Source organism: Dermacentor albipictus, chromosome 3 (assembly GCF_038994185.2).
Source record: "Dermacentor albipictus isolate Rhodes 1998 colony chromosome 3, USDA_Dalb.pri_finalv2, whole genome shotgun sequence".
Classification (NCBI taxonomy): domain Eukaryota; kingdom Metazoa; phylum Arthropoda; class Arachnida; order Ixodida; family Ixodidae; genus Dermacentor; species Dermacentor albipictus.
The window spans coordinates 157,772,562-157,797,880 of NC_091823.1; the positions used below are offsets into that span (position 1 = coordinate 157,772,562).

The following is a 25,319-nucleotide window of genomic DNA, read 5'->3' on the forward strand; positions in this document are numbered from 1 at the left end:
AGAGAGAGAGAGAGAGAGGGAATAGTGGAGCATACAAGAACTTACCGATGGGAGAGCTTAGAAGATCGTGGGGTGGTCTAGCCGCCGCTCGGAACTGGGAGGGAGAAAGAGAGCAGCGTACCTGTGAATGGGTGCTCGAGAGAGGAAAAGTCTCAGCTGTCTATCTCTCCTCCTTCCAGCTCTGTTTCCTTCTCGAGAAAGGAAGAGGCTGGCGGCGATGCAGCGTTATCGCTTCTGCTTTCGAGGCACCCTATTCACGCAACACTTACATAAACTTAGAGAAGGTAAATGGTATCTTCACCAGTGCAAAGGAAATAAGAGTAGCGGCGGCATTGTGAACTAAAGTATACGGCCGAGAGAAGGCGCTAGCAAAATCAAAACTAATATCATCATCATTACGCAGTGAGCAATATGGCCGCTGCGGTAGCGGCTGGTGGGACTGGTCGCGCTGCTCACTCGCTGGTCTTGGGCGTTTTGTTGCCGCTTTCGGTGCGGTAATCATGTATACGTTACTCTAACATAACCAAAGGCGTATTTATTATGTCGCCAGGTTACCGAGAGGCATAGGCGTATCTACAGGGGGGAAGGGGTGGGCGCGTGCTTGCCTCCCTACACATACACTTTCAGAAATGGGGGGAGCAGACCATCTGCCCCCCCCCCCCCCCCTACCACCACTTTTCAAAAGCCGTGAATACGGCGCCTGTAGATCCGACCAAGATCACTAGAGTCTACAGAAAGTCGCTCAAAGCCTTGATAATGGGTGTCTGGTCTCGCCACCAGCTGCTTGCAGAGCAGTGGCGTACCTACTGTTTTCCGAGGGAGTGGGAGGCAAGTCACCTCTCTCTCTCTCTTCATATATATATATATATTATGTTACGTTCACACAAGGCGTTACTTTGAAGCCGGGTAGAGTTAGAAGCGATGGCCTTGATCAGCTGGGTGCCTGTCGAGATTTAGCCAGCCAGCCACACATCGTCTGCTTCGTTCACCACTCTTCGGTGGGCCGCATACTGTTTGTTGGGGCGTGAAGCCACTATGCACCTAAGAGCGTCACATTCGTGAACCCACTATGCACCTAAGAGTGTCACATTTCCTTCCGCGCAGATGAAGCCCGCCGGGCAAGTCAAACAGGCTGTCGAGAAATAAAGGGCTTTAAATGGGCGACATGCGAAAGTTCAGTCTTTGCTGACCGTCGGCCATTTGATGTGAGACGTGCTATGTGGTAGGTTAATTCGCTGATGCACTCCGTAATAACATAGGGTCCAATATAGTGGGCCAGCAGTTTTTCACATAGTCCACGTTTCCTGGTTGGTTTCCAGAGCAACGCTAACCCCCGTATGCAGAAACGCAACTTAAGTCGCAGCACATGCTTGATTTGATTTAGATGACGCCTGGCGTTAACGTGCCCAAAGACGCTCACTGCGTTTCCTTCGGCGCGTTCCCGATAGGCGTCACTCGGATCAAGTCAAGCATGGGCTTCAACCTAAGTTGCATTTCTGCATACGGGGGTAAATCACCAGGGTCATATATCACGTGTCGGCGTCGGCGGTCGCAGCGTGCCTTCGAGCGGTCTTGTGAAACAAGAGTGCGTAAAGAAGGAAGTCGTCGGGCTTCTTCAGCAAGACAGACTGTCTCTGATATACAAAGATTATCGTGGCTGGATAACGGAAAGATAGTGTCTAGCGTATAACGAGGCGGACGAGCGTAAAGAAGAAAGAAGGGACTGTAGCCCGTAACTTCATGCTTTGAGGTGTTAAATGCGTACGTAATGAAAGGTAGCACGCTGTCCCAGTTCTTATGATCTGACTCGACATACATGGACAGCATGTTAGTAAGAGTTCTGTTCGTGCGTTCCGTAACGCCATTTGTTTGGGGATGATATGGGGTGGAATGTCGAAACCCTGAAGCACATAGACGAAGCATTTCTTCGACCACGTCTGCAGTGAACTGCCGCCCATGATCGCTGATGATGACTCTGGGAGGTCCATGTCGGAGAATGACAAAACGCAGCAGAAAAATACACACTTCGGTTGCAGTAGCCGATGGTATTGCAGCTGTCTCACAGTAGCGTGTCAAGTGATCGGCACACACGATAATCCAGCGATTCCCATCGGATGAACGCGGGAAAGGACCGAGGAGGTCGATGCCAGCTTGCTCAAAGGGAGTGCTGGGGGGTGGCACTGGATGGAGTTGACCAGGAGGAGAACTCGTCGGACGCTTATAACGTTGACACTCGCTGCAGCTGGACACATACTGGGCGGTCGTCTGGCGCAATTTAGCCCAGTAGAACCTTTCTTGAAGGCGGTAGAGAGTTCGCGCAGAACCCAAATGACCAGATGTTTGGTCATCATGCATAGCGCGCAAGACGGAGACACGGAGACTCTCGGGGACCACCAGAAGATGTCGTGGGCATTTACTAGAATAGTTCTTTTTGTAAAGAACCCCATCACGAACACAGAAACGAGTGGATGGTGCTGATTGCCTTGCAGTAATGAGCAGTGGTTCTAAAGTTCTGTCTTTTTGTTGCTCGACCTTGAAGGTATTTATATCAGGAAATCCCGGCTCCAGTGATGCGATATAGCAGTCGAAGTTGTCCGCGTCGCAGTGCGTCGTTGGAAGCGGCATGCGCGAGAGGCAGTCAGCGTGGGCGCGTCGGCGGCCACTTTTATAAGAAACAGTAAAGTTATATATATATATATATATATATATATATATATATATATATATATATATATATATATATATATATATATATATATATATATATATATATATCGGAAAGTGATGTTCGCAGTACGTGGCCCCAGGCATCGCTCTGCCACCGCTACTCTTCCGCATTCGTCACCGCGCCATCAACGGCAGCACAACCCTGCATATAATTTCCTCTTTGACTTCTGCGTTACATGGTCGTTTTTCGTGCGCTTTACCACAAGGCCCTACACAGAGGGCTCTTTCCAAGGGGAGCGAAGGTTATTTTAGCGGCATCTACCTAACCTCCCTCCCACCCGGAAGGAGCCGGGTGGGAGGGAGGTTAGGTATGTGCCACTTTAGCGGCCACAGGCCAATAAAGGATGACCCGTTCTTTAATGTGTTAAAGGACACCTCACCAGGCTCGGTGGCAAATTTTGATTATACGCTGGAAGTTGTTACATGTCCTCTAGGGAGCGTTCTGGCGCAATTTTTTTTTTCGTGTAGGCGCATTATGGCACGAGATGGAAATATTTCAGTGCCGCGAACCCATGATTTCAGAAGGCGAGCTCCACTGCATAGCGAGACACGGTCTCCACTCGTGCCGTCTAGCCTCCGCAGGCGAAATTGCTTCCCTACGTTCTCCCATACCGGACCTCGAGGATTGTGTAACCCTCACGTGACGGGCCCTGCCTTTTTTCTCTGCTTTTTTATTACACTTTCGCTGGCTGGTTATAAAGTGACAAGACTAGCCCAGCGCTTGGCGAAGCGGGTGGACGACTTGCGCGAACTATCCCCCCCAGGTGCAGATCGTGGTGTGAACGCTGCCGGAGGTGCCTATACGCGACAGTCACGTATGAAGAGCCGTGGTGGCTGCTAACGAGGCAATATGGAAAATAAGCCGAGAGAAAGGTTCCGAGATTGTCGAAGTAAACAGCGAAGTGAGAAGGTGAGGTGGTTTTGAACCAGACGGGATCCGCTTAATGACAGGCTTGGACGAGAAGTGGGCTGGCGAATTGCTGGTCACGCTGTTGCTTTTTAAGGAGGCCCGCGGGCACTCAGGAGGCCAGAGTAGGTAGCAATGAAGAAGGTCACCTATTGGAACCTCAGAATAGCATCGCCGTCTATAACAGAAAAAAGAGGAAATCAAGAAAGAGAGCTCGTCATGCAATAGGCTACACAAACATGCAGGGCGGTAGAAGAAAGGAAAAGAGGGCAGAGATTCAGGAGCAGTTAAAAAGAGAACAAATAGGGGAGTATGCGGTTACAGAAACGCACCTTATAGACTCGAAAGAGCCGCCAGTCATTGAGAATTACGTTTGGCAACGGTGCAACACAACTAAGTCAAAAAGAAAGGCAGGGCGAGTCTGAATGCTCATCCATCAGGGAGCCAAATTTAAAATAGTAAATTGAAAATATCAAGACCATCTTTGGTTATCAGGGACAATGAGTGTAAAAAAACTTGGCTGGGCGGAACTTATTTGTGGACCGGAAATAATTGCACAGAATAGAATCAAGAGTTAGTGGGATATTAAGTGCTGATATTAAAGGTTTCGGCAATGGTGAATAAGTTATCGTATTAGGTGACGTGAATGTCCACATACATGATCTAGATTTCTATACCGACACCAACGGGAAGTCAGTGCTAGACCTTTGTGATAAACATAACCTCGTTATCGTGAACACAGGGCCTAAGTGTGAAGGGCAGATCACGTGAAAAGTGGGAAACCGGCAATCCACTATCTGATGACAGAAGGAATTCATGATAAGTTGAGAGAAATGGTCATTGACGAGGAAGGGTATAGCAGCATAGGGAGTGACAATAAACGCATAACTTTGAAAATGGGGTATGTAGTTGGGAAAGTGAGCAAGGAGGTCAAAATGGCCTGTCCAAATTTGAACACTGAACAAACAAATATTGTCACTAGAGTCGAGGAAGAACTTGGCAAATGGCCAAATAAAGAGTGGGAATATAGTGAGCTTCTAAGTGTAATAACGACAGAAATACGGAAAGAAAAACAACACGTTCGTTGGAAAGGAAAAAAAAACCGAAGAGCTGGTGTAACGGAGATGCGTGAAGCGATTGCCGAACGAGCATTTCGAGAGCACAGGCAGGCAAAGAAGGCGCAGTTGCAGCAGGATGAAGTAACCAGTAAATGGGAAATATACCGAGCGAGAACTCTAGGCTTCAAATACTGGTGCAAGCAAAAGTAAAAGGTGAAAGTGAACGTTGGTTGTCAGAAATACGTGTAAAAAAGAAGGCCGCGCCTAGAATAGTTTAGAACCACATAAAATTATTAGGCAGGAAGTCAACAATACAACATATCCTAGACAAAGATGGAAACAAGCTGGAAGGGGAAGTGGCTTTAAATTACGTCCGAAAAATAATAGCCGAATCTTTCCAAGGCTATGAAGAGGTTGCACTTGAAAATAGAAAGAGCGCACGAAAGAGAACCAGATGGAAAAGTAGCTGGAGCTGACAAACTTCAACTGGAACAAAGCCGAAAATTCCTAAACGACGAAGTTCCCGTTAGGCTGATTAATGAATCAGGAACAAAAAGTAAACAAGCTCTGTTGAAAGCACTAGAAAAAATTCTAAATGATAGACGAATACCCGACATTTGGAAACAAACTAGTATGAATTTAAGTTACAAAGGCAAGGGTAGACGATGCAATTCACTCGTATAGACGGTTTATTTATTTATTTATTTATTTAATCATTTTTTTTTCAGTTACCTCACAGGCTCCCGAAGGAGTATCGCGTAAGGGGAGGCTACAGGGAATTAGCGAAATAAAAGGGCTACTAAGAAATTATACATTGTTGGCGAGTAAATATGAAAGAACAAATATCTAACAATATAGGTAACGCGATAAATGAAGCAATACGACTGTGTGAAGTAGCAAAAGAAAAAAAGGAGTGCCAAGAGATTATACCAATGGTAGCTGGCGAAGATGAAAGAACAAGTCTCTAACAATGTTAACGTAATACAAAACAAACATTCAAACAAAACAAACAAAAGAACTATACAGCTTCGCTTAAATTATTTACTTAGGTTCGCAGTATCGTTTAGTTGTGATGAATTATGGAAATGATATGCATAAGCGTGCTTTGAAAGATACAGGGTCAAGAATGTCAACTATGTCGTTTGGTAGGTTATTCCAACGCTGAATGGCGCGTGGTAACGCGGAAGAATTAAAAGCATTGGTTCGTCCAAAGAAACGCTGGAAGCTGAGATGATTATGCAGGCGCCGAGATGTACGAGATGGACGAGTGAGCGGCAGAGTGGACGGGCGCGTGCTCTGGACTATTTTGTGAAATAGACAAAGCAGTGCTATGGTTCTTCGTGAATCAAAATATGAGAGGGATAAAGATGACCTATTTCTAGTCACGCTAGAGTCGCGTTGATAATCTCTGACAATGAAGCGGGCGGCACGGTTTTGGACTGACTCGAGAGTCGCCATTAGGTAAGCTTGATGAAGTGACCAGATAGGGGCTGCGAATTCCAGTTGTGACCTTACGAATGTATAATAGGCGATTTGTCTGGTTAGGGCAGGAGCATCGCGAATGTTACGTTCAAGATAACCGAGCGGACGTGAGCCTTTGGCAGTTATTTTTTCGATGTGCGCCGGCCATGACAGGTTAGGTGTAAGAAGAATGCCGAGCTACTTGTATGAATTGGAGAGTGTGACGTGGTTCTTATCCAGTGAGTAATCGAAAGCGGAAAATGTCGTTTTGCGGGTGAATGTTATTAGTTTGCATTTATCAGTGTTTAGGGTCATTTGCCAAGAAGAGCACCGGTTAGTGATACGGTCAAGATCTCGTTGGAGAGCGACGTGATCGAAAGGTGAGCAGGTTTGACGATAAATCACACAGTCATCTGCGAACAAGCGTATGGATGACGGTATTTCGGATAGCAGGTCGTTAATATAGATCAGAAAAGTAATGGTCTTTATACGCTTCCTTGTGGTACACCAGATGTTACATCGCTGATACTGGAAATAAAGTTATCGACGACGGTGAATTGCTTACGGAATGACAAGAAATTTCTTATCCAAGATTATGTTAGGGAATTTAAATTTAAGCGTGAAAGTTTAGCTATGAGACCTCAATGAGCAACGCAGTCGAAAGCTTTAGCGAAGTCTATGGAAACTGTCTGTGGGCCCGTATCCATAATTAAAAAATATCCGTTGTCAATTCGAATGGTTGCGTTTCACATGATAGCCCTTTTCTAAAACCATGCTGATGTTTAAAGAAGAACTTGCTAGTTTCCAAGTGGTTTGCTACGTTTGAAAAGATTATGTGTTCTAGTATCTTACCGGGAACGTTTGTTAGTGATATTGGGCGGTAATTTTTAACAGCGCTTTTATCGCCAAACTTTAAAAGAGAGATAACTTCACCGACCTTCCAGTCATACGGAACTTCCCCTGTTGAGAGGGAGTGTTGAAACAAGCAAGAAAGGACTGTGCTAGAGGGTGCTGCTGTATATTTTAAGATTTTTGAGTTTATAGCGTCCATGCAGGAAGAAGTTGACATCTTGAGGTTGTTGATCAGCTCAGCAACACCAGTGGTTGGAATATTGACGGCGGCCATGTATGGATAATCGGGTTCGGTGGGTGTTGGTATTTTCGAATAGTCCTCCTTTGTAAATATGGCCGGGAAGTAATTGTTACAGTTAAATGCTGAAAGCTCTCGTGCAATCGGCAAGCCAGAACTATCAAGTATTTGGGAAATTTCGGAATCTTTAACGGGAGAGATCGTTCTCCAAAATTGTTTGGGGTTGTTTTGAAGCAGTGATTGCAGCTCGCAAGAGAAAACCTTTTGCTCAGCATGACGCAGGGCATTGCAGTAGGCTACATCACAAGACATGTTTGCTCCAAGACACAGGCATGTCCACACCGCAGTCCTGTAAAGACGCTTCTTTTTTGTATTTTTTAGAGTACGAAGAGCTTTACTGAACCATGGTTTCGATGAGTTAACGCGAAATGAAACCTTTGATTTATGCGCATGTGCTAATTCCATTAACTTTTCTTTGTAGAGGCACCAATTCTCGTTCACTGTCCGCTCAGAAAAAGTTGCTAAGAATGACGGCGTGAAGTTTTCCAAACTATTGTTAATAGCGCTGACGTTTGCTCTTTCGTAATCAAGTATTTCTTTCGTGTTCAGGTGACGTGAGCATGAAGGTTTATGAACTGTGAAGTGTAATAAGCGGTGGTCACTGAACCCATCCACAAAAGTGATAGTGGTAACCGCCTCGGGCGCGGATGATGGAACAAGATCCAAAATGTTATTGATACGAGTTGGTTTGCCTGTTAATTGCACAAGTGAAAAATCAAGTGTTAGTTGAACGAACTCTCAAGATGCACGTGATTGGCCTCGCAAGATTTGCCAGACAAGGTCTGGAAAGTTAAAGTCACCAAAAAGAAAAATGTCAGCTTCGTTATATTTGGGTAGAATAAAGGTAATGTTTTCGTGCAATTCGGAAATGAAATTGTAGGAGCTATCGGGTGGTCTGTAGCATACACCATAAATTGCATTCGATTGGGGAAATAATACGCAGAGCCACAGAATTTCGAGACTCGAAGGAATCGGCACAAGAAATGACGTGATATGTTTTATGCGAAGCATACTAGCCGCACAACCACGCTCTTCCTTGCTGCGCCGCGCACGGCCGCGTAGCTACCACTGAGGGTATGAGCCATTGTTCATTGCTGCGCGTCTCATATGTGGGTCTATTCTCTTTTAAGTTTGCTATGTTTGTTATTAAGTTGCTTCTATTATGCAAAGCATACTAGCCGCACAACGACGCGGCCACGTAGCTACCATATGACGTCATAACAGCTGCAAAAGCGGAGGCTCAACTCGTGCGCTCGCTTGCGGCCGCGTAGCTACATAGCCTGGTCTCAGCTCGTGCGCTCGCCTGCATGAGTTGTTTCTTCGTCTAGCCGAACCAAATATAGCCAGGCAACAGCAGTTCACCAGGCTAAACAGCGGCTGAACAACTAAAATAAAGGCTAGTATGCTTCGCATCCTGGGCTTAACCTTAGCTAAGCCACAGCCATTTTTGTTATGGCGAGCCGTACCCCACAACCTCTTCTGTCGTCCCTATCTCTGCGATAGATAACGTCAACATTAGAATAGGGTTGCACTTCGCCATCCGTAATTTCGGAGCTGAGCCAAGTTTCCGTAAGTGCCAGTATGTCGCATTCACAGTCATCTAAGTATGACGAAATTTCATTGCGCTTCTTGGCTTCACGGTGCTCTGGCCCTACCGGGCGCACCGCATTCACTTGGCGTTAGCGGCCCGCTCGTCGTCGTTCATTTCGGCACGATACGGGTCCTGCCCAAAGCGCGGCTAAAGTACAGCTGATAACGTCGCTAGGGAAGAGTCTACGTCACGAGAGAATCACGTGCGGGATCGCAACACAGGGCAAGCGCCAACTTCATCTATCTTTATTCACTTAAAAATCGGCAAATATAGGGAAAATCACAGACTTCGGCTCAAGGACCACAATGCATCACCTGGCGAACTGTTCAAGATATGACATTTCGCATCTAAAGGGGGTCACAAAAGTATCACTAACAAAGTTTCTTTTTCTTCTCTTCTTTATATGGAATGCTTACAAAACCTCACGTTCCTTTACACTTCTGCTTGTGCCAGGAATCTTTATCTCTCGGAACCGCGCTTCACTCTTCTTGCAGTGGAGGCATTGTTTTCGTGGCGAATGTTCTGCCGCCCGGTCAGACACAGTGCAAGTTGCGCAATGTTGCGAAAGATGAGCACCTCCTTCTTCTTTCAGTGACCGCACATGTTCAGCTGTGCGGTCACTGCGTGGTTCTGTATCTACGTAGGATGGCCCACGACGTGAAAAAGGTGGCAAACAGACGTGGCGTTTCAGCTGTGTTTTCCATTACTCGGAAACAAGCACAGTTCTGCGCCCGCGTCGCGAGCGAGGGTACAAGGAGCAAAAAGGATGGCAAGCAGTTTGTAGACTGCTGCAACGGTGTGGTATATGAAATACCATTGACCTGCGGGAAAACCGATGTGGCCCAAACGGGTGGATGCGTGAATGACCGCGCAGCTGAACATATGCGGTCGCTGAAAGAAGGAGGTGCGCATCTTTCGCCACATTGCGCAACTCCAACAATGCATGAAGGAGACTTAGGCCATCGACGGGGTTTCTCCGAGGTTGTGACAATAGGAGGAGGGCAAGGTCGCGAAGTGCCTGCACATGTAAGCCGAGAGTAGAGAAGGGAGTCAGAATTCCCGTTCAAGGTCCCCACCGAAAAAACACCTCCTCGGAACACGGGCGATGCAAACCGTGTCTACCACCGTAGGTATCGTCAGGATTAGCGCTTGCCGCAAGATCTGCCCCGAACACTTATTCTTGCGGCGCACTGTGCAATCACCGCGACAACGCCATAAAGGACTGCCACCTCAAACTGCCAGCCGATGAGATTAGAGCCGTCTCCCTGGCAAGGACTGTTTTTTTTTTAATATGGCAGAGAGGAACACGTCGAACGAAAGTGCCGCAACGCAGCGGGACTCAAGTGCGAACACTGCTCGAGGCATCGCGTTTCAGCACTTTTCTCCATGTCGAAACGAAACGCCGGTAGCCCGTCTCCCGAGAACTGTTACACCCAAGTCAAGCATCAGACTACGATAAGTGACAATGCATGAAACACAAGTGCTCCATACCATCAATGCGACGTGGACACCTGTACTGGTGCAGACGGCATCAGTGCGGTAACTTCGTGTTTGTGCGATTGCTGCTTGAGGTCGGCAGTCAGAGAACGCTCATTCGATGCGACCTGTCAACAAGGTTCGGCCTGCCATCCCTCGGTGCAGAAGACCTCTCTTTGCCGACATTTTGCGCTTCTATGTATTCCCGCCTTTACAGTTGTCCAAGCTCCCGGTTCAAACTCCCCAGTCATTTTCACTCCCGCAACATCCAGTTAGACGAGTTCGAGTTACCTGAAGTCTGCGCCACGAATAATCTAGCGATCGGGCAAGATCTCTTCGCACCCTTGCGTGAAGGCAAGGTGCTTGTCATGTGAGCACTAAGCACTGATCGACCGAGATCGACAATCCGTGCTCTGATTGTCCGACTACTATTGGCGTTTCGTGACTAAAAGGATAGAACGCCTAAGCACCGACCTCCTTGGCTCGCTGAAGAGAACCGAAGAGAACGCCATGTTAATGAGTCACAGCGGTTCTATCAATTAAGGAATAAACGTCCTTGCCATCAGTAAATTGCACCCGACTGACGTCAGTCTCTATCTTCAATACTTGTGGTGCTCGGCGCGTGATTCGTAGTGACGTTAAAATTGATCATAATTCACGACCCTGACATTACCTGCACGTCACCTTGAAGCATTTATGGTTTCATTCCGTGATGATCTGACAGAGCATTAAAACATAAGAAGTCAAAAACAGAAATATGGCTCTCGGCAGTCTTTCAAGTCATATTTGCAGATAAATAATCCAGTTCATCGTTGAAGCCACTCGCTTTCGCTACACATTTTAGCCCTAAAGCTACAAAATCTTATTTGAGATATTTCTCCATCATAAACGAGAAGAAATCATGACGCAATTAATCGTCGGCAACGGTATGCTCGTATCTTTGATAATTAAGCAAATTTGTCAACAGGCTATAACGTTGTCTTATTTTTATTGTACTATGTCTATTGTACTATGTCTATGTAGTGACCGCGGATCCGGATCACGAGACTGAAATAATCAGAAGAATAAGAATGGGCTGGGGTGTGTTTGGCAGGCGTTCTAAGATCATGAGCAGCAGGTTGCCATTATCCCTCAAGAGAAAAGTGTATAACAGCTGCGTCTTACCAGTACTCACGTACGGGGCAGAAGCCTGGAGGCTTACAAAAAGGGTTTTACTTAAATTGAGCATGACGCAACGAGCTATGGAAAGAAGAATGATAGGTGTAACGTTAGTAAATAAGAAAAGAGCAGATTGGGTGAGGGAACAAACACGAGGTAATGAAATCTTAGTTGAAATCAAGAAAAAGAAATGGGCATGGGCAGCAGATGTAATGAAGAGGGAAGATAACCGATGGTCATTAAGGGTTACGGACTGGATTCCAAGGGAAGGGAATCGTAGCATGTGCGGGAGGAAGTTAGGCGGGCGGATGAGATTAAGAAGTTTGCAGAGACAACATGGCCACAATTAGTACATGACCGGGGTAGTTGGAGAAGTATGCGAGAGGCCTTTGCCCTGCAGTGGGCATAACCAGGCTGATGATGATGATGATCTCTAAGACAACGTGCTCTTCTTGAACAGCAAGCCTTCACGGCATTTATACGCGGTGTGCATGCCACACGTTACGACAAAAAACTGTTTTCTACTTCAGATTTGCACAAGGTATCGCAATCCTTACTTACCATCCTTACTTGAATATGCGACTGTTCTACCGCGCTCTTACCCCTTGCGAGCGCCCGACTACGCGCATACCCGCCGTAGTGGATTGCGCTCTTTCGCTTCGCTAGAAGCTACCAATCTGCAAGTGCACCCCGTCGATAACGTCAGGTTCTCCTCGACGCGCTTCGGGCAGCCACTTCTCGTGACCGTTTAGCTCTTGATACGTGTCGGCAACACTGTAGCTATGGAGGCGGGCCAGATGAGTGAGGTGAGCACCTGGCCCGAGGTGAGCCCCTTGTCCGAGGTGAGCACAGACGCGAACCAGAGTGAGGATGACGACCGCCCTACCATCATTGTGGCACTGTGCTGCTTCCTCCTTATTCTACTCATACTGCTGCTGCTGTCATTAAGCGGAATCTTCAGCAGTGCTTTTGAAGAGAGTGAAGGAGCTGACAAGACCGAACCACCCATCTACTCGAATCAGCGCGGCGGTGGCGGCGTCGGCGGAAAATCGTCGCCACCGGTGACCACTCCGCAGACTACTACTCCAGCAACGACCAAGCCAACGCCAAGCACAACGACAGAGGACAGCTGGCTCTACAGCCAAGACTATACGCTACCAATCTGGACCTATCTGCACAAGTACCTGTGTCCCTTCTGGGCGGACAAGCAGGGCTTTCGCAGCCACCGTCGCACGTACGGAATCGCCTACTTCCCGTACATGTTCTGCCACTACGCCATGTACTGCTGCTACAATCTCGACCACAACATGCAGCTGCAGCCGGAGCTACCCGACGTGGACCTTCCGCCGAGGGACGCCGTGCGCCGCATGGCCAACTTCAAGTCGGAAAACCCTCACCTGCAGGTGTGGCTCGTTGTTCGGGGCCCGGACTCGGTGTTTCTCAAGCTGCTAAATAACGCCAACAGCGAGAAGACCACGTTCCAAAACAACGCGCTCGCCTGGATGAAAGCCAACAACTACGACGCCATCCGAATGTGGTGGAACAACGCTCCCGACTCACTTAACCGCAGTATCGCGGAGCTCTACAATGACACCAACGATGTTTTCTTGCAGCACAGTAACCGCACGTTTGGCTTTGTCTTTCCATACGGTTCCTACGAACGGGCATCGTACAACACGAGCAAGCTGGCGCACAGACGGGCTTACCACACCATCGTGTTGTACCACGAGTACCCGCGTAACATCACCAACCGAAAGGCGACGACGTACACCATTCGGGAATTGAAAGTCTACTCGAAAAAACTGAACCAAACAGACCGCCCCGCCTTTTGCCACTTGTATCCATTTGTGGCACTGACGTACAAGATCGACCCGGCTAAGTGCGAGAACGGAAGCAGCAGCAAGCCTTACAACATCGATCCACTGGGATATGGGTCTCCGGGACCGCTGACGAAGATGGCGGGAATTCTGTCGCTGCCAGAAGTGTGCGACATCCTGGACTCCTCGTGGAACCAGACCTCCATTATCGCCGACAGTGCGAATTTTCGCCCAAATTATCATTTTGCCTGTAAAGGCGAGGATGCCATCGCTTACACTGCTGAAGAGGACGCGTACTATAATTTGTTGGCACTTGACCAAGATTTCGAAGAAGAGGTGTTCGGTGTGATGAACCCCGAGTACGACGACTTTCCGGGTGTGTGTCCACCACCAATAGGTATTAACGGCACTTATCCTATTATGAAAGATGTGTTCCAGCTAATGCGACATCCGTGATGGTCTTTAAGAATACTTTTCCATGATCTTTAAGAATACTTTTCCTTTTTGCCTTTCGCACGTTTTTGGCTACAAGTGTGACACCTGTTACACTGCATCGTGCTTTTATTTATCCCTTTTCACTCTTCTGCACCGCTTTAACACAGCATGGACGTTTGTTTGTTGCAGTTTTTTTCTTGTGTTTTGCTCGGACGTCACTTTTCATGAACTGCTGTGCCCTCAATAATCATGGAATGAGACCACAAGTACTAGAGCACGGCAATTAACTATAGCACCGTTAATTGTCCCTAGCACTCTGGGTTTAGTCTAAAACGAATGCCAATAGATATTGTCCCGCTGTAGTGGTGGTGAAGAACCAGACAGAAGCAAAATCGTCATTCATGAACCCAATGCTTTATTGGGCGAACTTGCGCACAGAAACACAAGTGACAATCGGAGTGCAACGATGTCGGCAAAAACAGTATCGGTCGTCGAAATCTCATCTACGGGTATAACGCGCCAAATATTATAGCGCCAGCACTGGGACTGCCAAAGCAGAAAAATCAATGTGTGTGTGATAGAGAGAACTATCTGAAGCCGGTCTGCGGTTTGTGAAGTCGGTCACCTTTTTAGAGAGGGGATAGAGGAGCTTACAAGAGCTTACCAATGGGAGAGCTTAGAAGATCATGGGGCGGTCGAGAAGCCACTCAGAACTGGGAAGGAGAAAGAGTGCAGCACACCTGCGTATGCACTCTAAGAAAAGTTTACACCCTTTGGAGTGCCCTTTCTGCCACACAACGATAATCGTCATCTGCCTTGATGCGTTTCCTTTCTTTAGGGCTCTGCGCCCGGTACTTTCCAGTAACGAACGGCACGCGCGTTATCGGCATGATAGCATTCTCGACAGGAAAGCAGCGGGCGCGGCGTTTTCAAGACAGGAAACGCATCAAGGCAGATGACGATTATCGTTGTGTGGCAGAAGCGGCACTCCAAAGGGTGTAAACCATTCTATAGAGTGTGGGTGCTCGAAAGAGGCAAAGTCACAGCTGGGTATCTCTCCTTCCTTCCAGCTCTCTTTCCTTCTCGAGAAAGGGAGAGGGCGGCGGTGCTGCAGCGCCATCGCCTCTACTTTCGAGGCACCCTAGTCACGCAACACTTATGTAAACTTAGAGAAGGGAAACGGTACCTTCACCATCATCATCATCATCCTAGTTACGCCCACTGCAGGGCAAAGGCCTCTCCCATACTTCTCCAACTACCCCGGTCATGTACTAATTGTGGCCATGTTCTCCCTGCAAACGTCTTAATGTCATCCGCCCACCTAACTTTCTGCCGCCCCCTGCTACGCTTCCCTTCCCTTGGAATCCACTCCGTAACCCTTAGTGACCATCGGTTATCTTCCCTCCTCATTACATGTCCGGCCCATGCCCATTTCTTTTTCTTGATTTCAACTAAGATGTCGTTTAACCGCGTTTGTTGCCTCACCCAATCTGCTCTTTTCTTATCCCTTAACGTTACACCCATCATTCTTCTTTCCATAGCTCGTTGCGTCGTCCTCAATTTCAGCAGAACCCTTTTCGTATGCCTCCAGGTTTCTGCCCCATATGTGAGTACTGGTAACACACAGCTGTTATACACTTTGCTTTTGAGGGATAGTGGCAACCTGCTGTTCATGATTTGAGAATGCCTGCCAAACGCACCACAGCCCATTCTTATTCTTCTGGTTATTTCAGTCTGATGATCCATAACCGTGGTCACTACCTGCCCTAAGTAGATGTATTCCCTTACCACTTCCAGTGCTTCGCTACCTATCATAAACTGCTGTTCTCTTCCGAGACTGTTAAACAATACTTTAGTTTTCTGCAGATTAATTTTCAGACCCACCCTTCTGCTTTGCCTCTCCAGGTCAGTGAGCATGCATTGCAATTGCTCTCGTGAGTTACTAAGCAAGGCTATATCATCAGCGAATCTCAAGTTGCTAAGGTACTCTCCATCAACGTTTATCCCCAATTCTTCCCACTCCAGGCCTCTGAATACCTCCTGTAAACATGCTGTGAATAGCATTGGAGAGATTGTATCTCCCTGTCTGACGCCTTTCTTTATAGGGAGTTTGTTGCTTTCTTTGTGGAGGACTACGGTGGCTGTGGAGCCGCTATACACGATTTTACGGAGAGAGCGGGGATACTCTCGAACCAGGAGCACTGCGTTCGATTCGCCGTTTCCGTTTCCGGTAACCCAGAGTGGCCCTCTTGCATTGGGCTGTTAAATTTGCTCGACAGAAGCTGACGCGTGTCTGTTTCAATGTGTTTTCTCCTTTTTGCGTGCGCTGGTTAACAGTAGAAATGCCTTTCACCGCGCCTACGTCGTCCGGTCAGCACTGTGTAGTGGTGGGTTGTGGAAACAACCAGCGAAAACGAAAGAATATCGCGGATAGCTTGTGCGAAAAACACGCTGTGAAGAAGGAGCAATGTGGTTGCGATATGTTTCTGTTGCACCGCTTCCCCGCGAACGTCGACTTGGGTCGTCAGTGGACTTCTCTGATAAACAGGAAAGACTTCGTGCCAAACAGAAATTCACGTGTGTGTTCTGCGCATTTCGTTGATGGAAAATGCACGGAACAAAACCCGCTGCCGATGCTGAACTTGGGTTACCAGCGAAAGGTAAGTGAACACTTGTTCATCGCTACCTGACCCGTTCTAAAGCACCGCATTTCGTATTAGTGCCTTAGACTTTGGGCCTTTACAGCTCTAGTGAAAAAGCTTTGAAATCATGTACCGTAGCTTGTAGCTATTTCTGCCCCTCGATTTCTGCCGAACCTGAATATGAAACGTGCCGCAGTTTCATGCTCGATAGTGGTGCTGTGAAATGTTACAATTGAGCTAGGCTTCATGCTATCGGTGCGGACATATCTAACTGGTGAGACGTTAACTTTTTACATCTTCGTCGCTTCGCTTGTCCGTGGCGCTCTATCAGCAATTGTTGCTGAATCGAAGCCTCCGTTCCTGGCTGCGATAATAGATTTGCTGCGGTGGCCTAGCGGTTAAGGCGTTTCACTGCCAAGGCCGAAGTCGCGGTGCCGATACGCAGCCGAGGCGGCGACATTTCTATGGAGGCAAACCGCAAAAACGCTCCCGTACTAATGCTTGGGTGGTCTGAGAACTTCGCGTTGTCAGAATTAATAAGTTCGTCTCTACTGCAGTGCGTTTCATAATTTTGTAAATGGCTTTGGCACATAAAACCCACAAATCTTTAGCTGCGATAATAAAAAAGCTTCGTAATATTCCAGGTTATCTTTGGGCGCAGACGCCTGAACCGTGACGAAAATACGCCAGCACCAACTAAGCGGAAGGCAAGTGTAGAGATTGTTGTCACTGTGTGGCTGATAATGATTTATTTCCATTCCAGAGAAAAACGAGCAGAGACACACGAGATGAAGAGTCACGTCAGGTTCCTTCGCAGAGTGTAAGGCTTTTCTTTGGTCTAATTTGTCAGAATTTGGACATACCAGTGAATTGAACTATGGAAAATAGCCAGTGTGTGTCGTTATAAGAACAATGTAGCCAATTAGTCACGAGAAAGATTTAAGTATGCTGCGTACCACACTAGGGGAACATATTTCGTTTGTTAAACAAGCTTGTCTTTGAGAACAAGAACTTAGCTAGTTGATGTTTTGCCTACAAATAACTTCACTTACTTGAAATGCCCCAACTAGGTCTTTCCTGCGCTGTGAAGTGTTCATAACTATGTAGGCCAGCGGAAGTTCTGTCAATGCAACAGGTTTAAAGCTATTGATGTGTTTTACAGGTCACTTATGATGCACAAGCTTCCACATTCACCTCTCTTTTGGACAGTTTGGAATATGTGAGTAGGCATTCACTGTCTTGACATACTATCACTGAGAATATGTGCTCACTGTTATGTGTCCTACCCATACCAGGTTGGAGATAGTGCCAAGACAATTCTAGACGGCACTTGTGCATGTCAGGAAACAGAAGTAAGCAATCATGCCAACAGCTTAAGCTTACAGGTACACCAGACACGATAAAACCATGCCAACTGTTGCTATCATTCTCTCAACAGGAGACTTCCCACAGTGAACCTGCAGTGTTCACTGATGCATTTGAAAGTGAACCAGCTGTAAGTGACCTCCTGCACCACTTACTGGCATAAGTGCTGTTCAATTCTTTACACATTATGAAAGAGTAAGCAGTCATGCAAATTCTTCTGCCTCCTTATATTGTCATATTTAAAGATAACTCAACTTCAACAGGCTGCAGCACACATGGAAACCACATCATTCAACAATGTTTTGGGGAATGAAGATGTAAGTGCTCACACAGCCAGTCTAGGCTTCTGAACACGGTGCCTGTTTAAGAAGTACACACATTCACATGGTTTCTCCTTTCATAGGCTCAGTGCAATGAAGATACGTTTCCCAGCTCTGGCACAGTTTGTGAACCAGATGTGAGTGGTCAGGACAATTTAGGCTTTTTCATATGCTGCTTCAAGTGGAACTGAGCTGCCAATTTCTTCTGCAGGTTTCCCTTCACATTGGAAATTCACTAGTCAGATGTACATTGGATAAGGCACCAGATGTGAGTGTACAGGCACTGTCCTCTCCACATGATCATGTCTACTTCCTGTGTGACACTGCAGTGATGATTGCTGCTGTGCTTTGTTTACAGGCTTTCACTTATGGTGTAGCTACTCCAGACAGCAGTGTTGCAGAAAATGAAGTTTGTGGGAGCTTAATATCAGATCACGAAGTTGACGTAAGTATGCACACAGATTATTTGAGTTGCCAGATGACGTGTTTAAGTTTCTCACAAAACTGTCATTTTGTCAGATTCACGTAAGCAAAACCGAGGACATCATGACAAGGAAAAATACAAAGGTAATATTTTGTAATGTTAACGTGTTCTACATTATGACATGCCTTTCCGCTTTCTTGTAGGTGATGAAAGATAGCTCCACACAATGGGAACTGCCACCAGCTGACCATTCCTACACCAGCACAAGACTTTCTATGACCATGAGAACTATTTCCTATCGAACACTGACCAGTGATGACATTCTTTTTTACACTGGCATTTCTGTGGCTGCATTTGACAAGCTCGTGTCAGCACTGAAGACTCAAGACAAGACAATTCGCAAGCTCTTGACCATCGAAGACCAGCTGTTATTGACACTCATGAGGCTTAGACTTGGCCTCCTTTGTGGAGATTTAGCAAGACGGTTCGAGGTCTCTGTAGCTTATGTTTCTAGAACATTTTCGAGAGTGCTGGACGACCTGGTGAAGATCATGCAAGAAGTTGTTGTGTGGCTTCCCCGCTCAAGGTTGCGGGCAAGCATGCCCGAGAGTTTCAGAAACAGCGAGTACAGTCATACAACATGCATATTCGACTGCACTGAAGCACTAATGCAAAGGCCACGGAAACTGATGGCCAGATCCCAAAGTTACAGCCAATACAAGGGTGCAAACACGATGAAATTTCTTACCGTCATAGCACCAAATGGATTTATAATGTTTGTGTCAGATGTGTATGGAGGCAGGGCATCAGACAAATACATTGTAAAGACATGTGGAGTAGAAGAGTACCTCCTTCCAGGTGATGAGATAATGGCAGACCGTGGTTTCAAGCTTGACCCTTATCTTGAGGCTCAAGGGATTAAAATTAAAAGGTAGGTGTCCACAATAGTATTTTCATAACCTCCATAAACTTAAGAGCTACACAGTAATTACATGTACATGACTGCCTCTTCATCTTTTTTTTCTCAGGAAAGGATCAGCTACCTGAAAGTGAAGTCACCGAAACTAGGCGCATCGCATCGCTACGAATTCATGTTGAGCGGGCAATCAACCGAATCAAGACATACAGAATTTTCAAGCAAGTACTGCCCATCAAGTCAAGAAAGTATGCCAGCAAAATTGTCCTTGTTTGTGCAGGACTCTGTAACCTTAAACGCCCGCTCATCAACGAACAGACAAAAGCATAAATGTCCCATGTGTACTTTAATTTAGCCTTAAGCACTCTGAGAAGCGAGTAGGGTAAACTTCACTAATGCCGTTTTAAAGCGAAAGCTTTATTGGCCTGGACTTGCAATCAAGATTAACCAAGGCTAACCATGCTATGCCTTAGCTTTTGCTACGTATATACTGGCATAGCTGAGCTAAGCCACTGCCAATTTTTTTGTAACCTCACTGGTGTCGTACCTGTGAAGCTTATGGAAGTGATTTGAAGCCAAGGTGTTAAAATGTGGTTGAATGTTTTTTTATTCATTCAATATACTTGGATGGCTCCAATGAAGCAGACATTATGAACAAATAAAATTTCACTTGCTCATCACAAATTGCAAATCTCGTCATACTTTTTGCACATAGCCAGCTTTTTCTTATAATGTAGGTCCTCAAGGTGAGGCAGGAGATGCAAAAAGTAGAATGTTTTGAGCCTCTTCAAGTTCTGTTCAATGTACCGTGTGTCAATAGGCACATTTACAATGACATCACTTTCAGCCGACCACACATAAAAATAGCAGGTGCTTTTGCCACAGCAAAACATGGTAAACTGCACTTGGTCATAGTAACCATTTTTGCCACCTGGACAAAGCATAGGTTCCCCATTCACAAGCTTAACATCATATTTTCCCTTTTCAATTAATACCGTGCAATCTGAAACTGTGGGACACTTGATCTCAACTAGAGCATCATCAGCACAGATGCCATCAGGGCTTGCAGACAGCCAAGGATGTGTACTGCTCACTACCATACCCGACTGCGCTACAGCCAAACCAGTCTTCCTGGTAAATGCTACTCTTGCAATGGCTTCATACTTCAGCCCATGCTTTGTGGCAGCATTACCGGTAAAGCCTGAATTTGAAAGCGCAGAAACAGCTTTCGAAGGATCAGTGCTTTCCCTTTTAGGAACCCGCTTCACATTTGATGCAGTTATGCGAAGGCGCCTGGCCATGCGCCATAGCGGGCACCCCTGTTCCCTAGTGGCAAATTCAAGGGAAGCCCGTCCTTCATTCGAAAGCACAACAAACTTTTGATAAAATACTCTGCAAGGGTCGCAGCCTTTTGGGAGTTCCGAAGGGTCTGCATGTGAGTGGCGAGGCTGGCTTGGCAGATCAGTAGCACGTGGGTCCCAAGCAGCCGCATTCAATGTACTATGAAGCAAGGTACCTGCAAGATATAAAGCAATTACACACAATTCACACTGCACTGCCGGCTAACACCACTTGTATATATAATGATGTGCAATAACCAAACATGATATCTACTGTATTTGACAGGCACCAACACCTATCGCAATCTGCATTACCATTATGTTAAATAAATGGCAACAAATAACCCGTCAGTCTCCTAACGTATGCGTGTCGATGCCAAAAAACATACTGATGCCATACGTGGCAAAAAAAAATGTAGGGTTTCAAAGGAACAACCGCCGCTGTAATTTTAAGGCATTTCACTTAACACAACTGCACTCATTTCATGTTGGAAGAAATGTGCCCTCACCAGGAATGTTGAAGAGATCTGAAAATGGTTTCCTCCCAATGTGGTTCATCAGCTCTACATCATTTCCGAAGTGATGAAACTTTCGTGTGGGTTTTGGGGCCTTGTTTTCGGAGTCCACAGTTCGTTTTTGCAGCTTAAAGTCCATATCTTCAAGCAGGACAGGTTCCACATTCCTCTTTGTTCCCCTGTTCCACTGAGCTGTTCGGTCAGTACATGATGTGCCGGTCATTCCCGAGGCCACAGCCATATCGACTTTCCACAGTATTGCACCAACATGGCTGCAAACCCTTGCTTTCCCAGCCATACACGAGCAACCAGCAGTGATCACCTGTCCGGTGTGCCTTACGCAAGCCCATGCTGTCCAAGGCTTTTGATTTATGGCCTGCGATGGTCGAACATCCGCCTTGAGGTACACTAAGTCTGCGTTAACATTGTGACAAAGCACCTGGCCCACCCAGCCACTCTGTACAAAATTGTAGGAGTCTAGGCTTTTGTATGCCTCAGCTTCTTTGAGGTCACACGCCTTGCTCTTGATGAGGTAGCACACAATGTGGGCACTAGACACACTTGGCCATGCCTTGACATCGTCCACCCAGCTGTTGACAAACATTGGGTGCACGTAAGTCACTCCATCTGAAAAATAGGTGACATCAATCAGTGAGTGAATAAGCAGGCTAAAACTAGAACGCTGTAAGAATAACTAATCAAGCTTCCTTGCGCACAATATTTACATATACTGCAGCAACAAATACAATGATTAAAAATTATATTCTGAGGGTTTACGTGCCAAAACCACGATTTAATTGCAAGGCACGCAGTAGAGAACGACTCAGGATTAATTTTGACCACTTGGGTTTGTTTAACGTGCACCCGATGCACAGTACACGGGCATTTTAGCATTTCACCCCCATCGAAATGCGGCCGCCGCGGCCGAGAATCGATCAAGCGTCCCCGGGCTTAGTAGCGCAACGCCATGGCGCAACGCGCTACGCCACCAGGGTGGGTTATCAAATAGAATGGGAACATGCGATGGAAGAATACAGATCATCGATCTCATATGTGTTAAACTGCGAGATAACCCGCCGTGGTTGCTCAGTGGCTATGGTGTTAGGCTGCTGAGCATGAGGTCGCGGGTTCGAATCCCGGCCACGGCGGCCGCATTTCCATGGGGGCGGAATGCGAAAACACCCGTGTACTTAGATTTAGGTGCACGTTAAAGAACCCCGGGTGGTCGAAATTTCCGGAGTCCTCCACTACGGCGTGCCTCATAATCAGAATAATCAGAGTGGTTTTGGCACGTAAAACCCCATAAATTAATTTAAAAAAAAACTGGGAGATGCACTTGGAGGCGACATTGTCATGCCCGTGGCTCAGACTGCAACGTCCCTACATTCCCTTCATTAAAACATTAAATGCTGTTTGTAGTGGGGTACTCCAGATTACTTTGACCAGCTCGGCTCCTTTAGTGTGAACACAACGCACGGCAGTGGACGCTGCGGCCGGCCTTAAGTCCAACAGCGCAACACCATAGCCACTGCGCTACCGCGGAGTGCTCGTTTTTCTGAGACGGTAGATATCGCTTCGTTCGCACATCGTTTCCATTTATTACGCGAGATGAGGCTTCGTAGCACGCCAGTGATGCGGGCGGATTATTAGGACTGATAGACGGCTTTCCGCGATCGCAGATCAGTACAAACTGCGTCGTTCCGCACATGTCTGAGCGGAAAGCACTTGCGACAGAGAGCGAAGATTTCGGTAGGACACCGCCGCGAAGCGATACTAAGCAGCTTGGTTACAGACCAGTCATGCGATAAGATATCGTTCATAGCAGGATAGCGAGCGATGGGAAGATGCGGTGTCCGCGCCGCCACAAACGTGCGAGCTGACAGCTGCTGCTAACACTCCCGTTCAAAGTACAACTCACAGACGCACCTGTATGTAATTGCTGGCTGCGCGATCACGGACACAGCGAACGATGAAAGACAGCATGCATTGTTTATTCTACGCGAAATTGACGCGCAAAACATTGCGAGTTGAGCGCACACACTCACCGATGTCGATCGTATCCCCAGCCGACATTGTGATGGGCCCGCTGGCTCCTGGTTGCGTGCTTCTGTTCGTTGTGGCCACTGTGGCCATTTGCTAGCAGCGATGAAGACTTCGCGAGCAGAAAGATGCGTGTGTAACGCGCTAACAAAAATTCCGCAGGAATTCACAGACACAAACGTCGGCACACCTCATACGAACACGTTGCCAAAAGGCACTGCCGGCGCAGTTAACAGCCCAGCATGGCGCGGCAATGACGCTTCCGGTGAAAGCCGACAGGTGGCGCTAGTATGATGCATATGGCGGCGCCCAGCTGCCTTAGGTAAAATAGTCTATAGATATCTTCCAGTATTTTTACATATGGCTCATCTACACCCTGATTCCGTAATGCCTCCATGACTGCTGTGGTTTCGACTGGATCAAACACTTTCTCGTAATCAATGAAAGCTATATATAAGGGTTGGTTATATTCTGCACGTTTCTCTATCACTTGATTTATAGTGTGAATATGGTCTATTGTTGAGTAGCCTTTACGGAATCTTCCTGGTCCTTTGGTTGACAGAAGTCTAAGGTGTTCCTGATTCTATTTGCGATTACCTTCGTAAATACTTTGTAGGCAACGGACAGTAAGCTGATCGGTCTATAATTTTTCAAGTCTTTGGCGTCCCCTTTCTTATAGATTAGGATTATGTTAGCATTCTTCCAAGATTCCGGTACGCTCGAGGTTATGAGGCATTGCGTATACAGGGTGGCCAGTTTCTCTAGAGCAATCTGACCACCATCCTTCAACAAATCTGTTGTTACCTGATCCTGCCCAGCTGCCTTCCCCCTTTGCATAGCTCCCAAGGCTTTCTTTACTTCTTCTGGCATTACCTGTGGGATTTCGAATTCCTCTAGGCTATTCTCTCTTCCACTATCGTCGTGGGTGCCACTGGTACTGTATAAATCTCTATAGAACTCCTCAGCCACTTGAACTATCTCATCCATATTAGTAACGATATTGCCGGCTTTGTCTCTTAACGCACACATCTGATTCTTGCGTATTCCTAGTTTCTTCTTCAGAATTTTTAGGTTTACTCCGTTCCTGAAAGCCTGTTTAATTCTATCCATATTATAGTTCTGGATGTCCGCTGTCTTACGCTTGTTGACTAACTTAGAAAGTGCTGCCAGTTCTATTCTAGCTGTAGGGTTAGAGGTTCTCATACATTGGTGTTTCTTGATCAGATCTTTCGTCTCCTGAGATAGCTTACTGGTTTCCTGTCTAACGGCGTTACCACCGATTTCTATTGCGCACTCCTTAATGATGCCCATGAGATTGTCGTTCATTGCTTCAACACTAAGGTCCTCTTACTGATTTAAAGCCGAGTACCTGTTCTGTAGCTTGATCCGGAATTCCTCTAGTTTCCCTCTTACCGCTAACTCATTGATTGGCTTCTTGTGTACCGGTTTCTTCCGTTCCCTCCTCAAGTCTAGGCTAATTCTAGTTCTTACGATCCTATGGTCACTGCAGCATACGTTGCCGAGCACGTCTACATCTTGTATGATGCCAGGGTTCGCGCATAGTATGAAGTCGATTTCATTTTTAGTCTCACCCTTCGGGCTCCTCCACGTCCACTTTAGACTGACCCGCTTGCGGAAAAAGGTATGCAATATCCGCATATTATTCTGTTCTGCAAACTCTACTAATAATTCTCCTCTGCTATTCCTAGAGCTTATGCCATATTCCCCCACTGACTTGTCTCCATCCTGCTTCTTGCCTACCCTGGCATTGAAGTCGCCTATCAGTATAGTGTATTTTGTTTTGACTTTACCCATTGCCGATTACACGTCTTCATGAAAGCTTTCGACTTCCTGGTCATCATGACTGGATGTTGGGGCGTAGACCTGTACAACCTTCATTTTGTACCTCTTATTAAGTTTCACAACAAGACCTGCCACCCTCTCGTTAATGCTATAGAATTCCTGTATGTTACCAGC

General features: G+C 46.7%; 2 protein-coding genes across 2 annotated transcripts; one reads left to right on the forward strand and one right to left on the reverse strand.

The window, feature by feature from the left end:
- The first annotated feature begins 16,398 nt into the window (after positions 1-16,398).
- On the forward strand, positions 16,399-19,466 carry LOC135903475 (uncharacterized). The gene is made up of 12 exons (XM_070536528.1): positions 16,399-16,440; positions 17,067-17,129; positions 17,186-17,242; positions 17,585-17,641; positions 17,718-17,774; positions 17,861-17,917; positions 18,051-18,104; positions 18,191-18,244; positions 18,319-18,375; positions 18,466-18,552; positions 18,627-18,674; positions 18,735-19,466. Exons 1-12 carry the CDS (start codon positions 16,414-16,416, stop codon positions 19,464-19,466), a joined length of 1,350 nt encoding a protein of 449 aa, XP_070392629.1. The 5' UTR covers positions 16,399-16,413.
- A 658-nt stretch (positions 19,467-20,124) lies between these two features.
- LOC135903457 (uncharacterized) lies at positions 20,125-23,435 on the reverse strand. Its single transcript, XM_065433773.2, has 3 exons — positions 23,348-23,435; positions 21,297-21,929; positions 20,125-20,963 (listed from the first exon to the last, which is right to left on the reverse strand). The coding sequence occupies exons 1-3, from the start codon at positions 23,433-23,435 to the stop codon at positions 20,125-20,127; spliced, it is 1,560 nt and encodes a 519-aa protein (XP_065289845.2).
- Between the last annotated feature and the right edge of the window lie 1,884 nt (positions 23,436-25,319).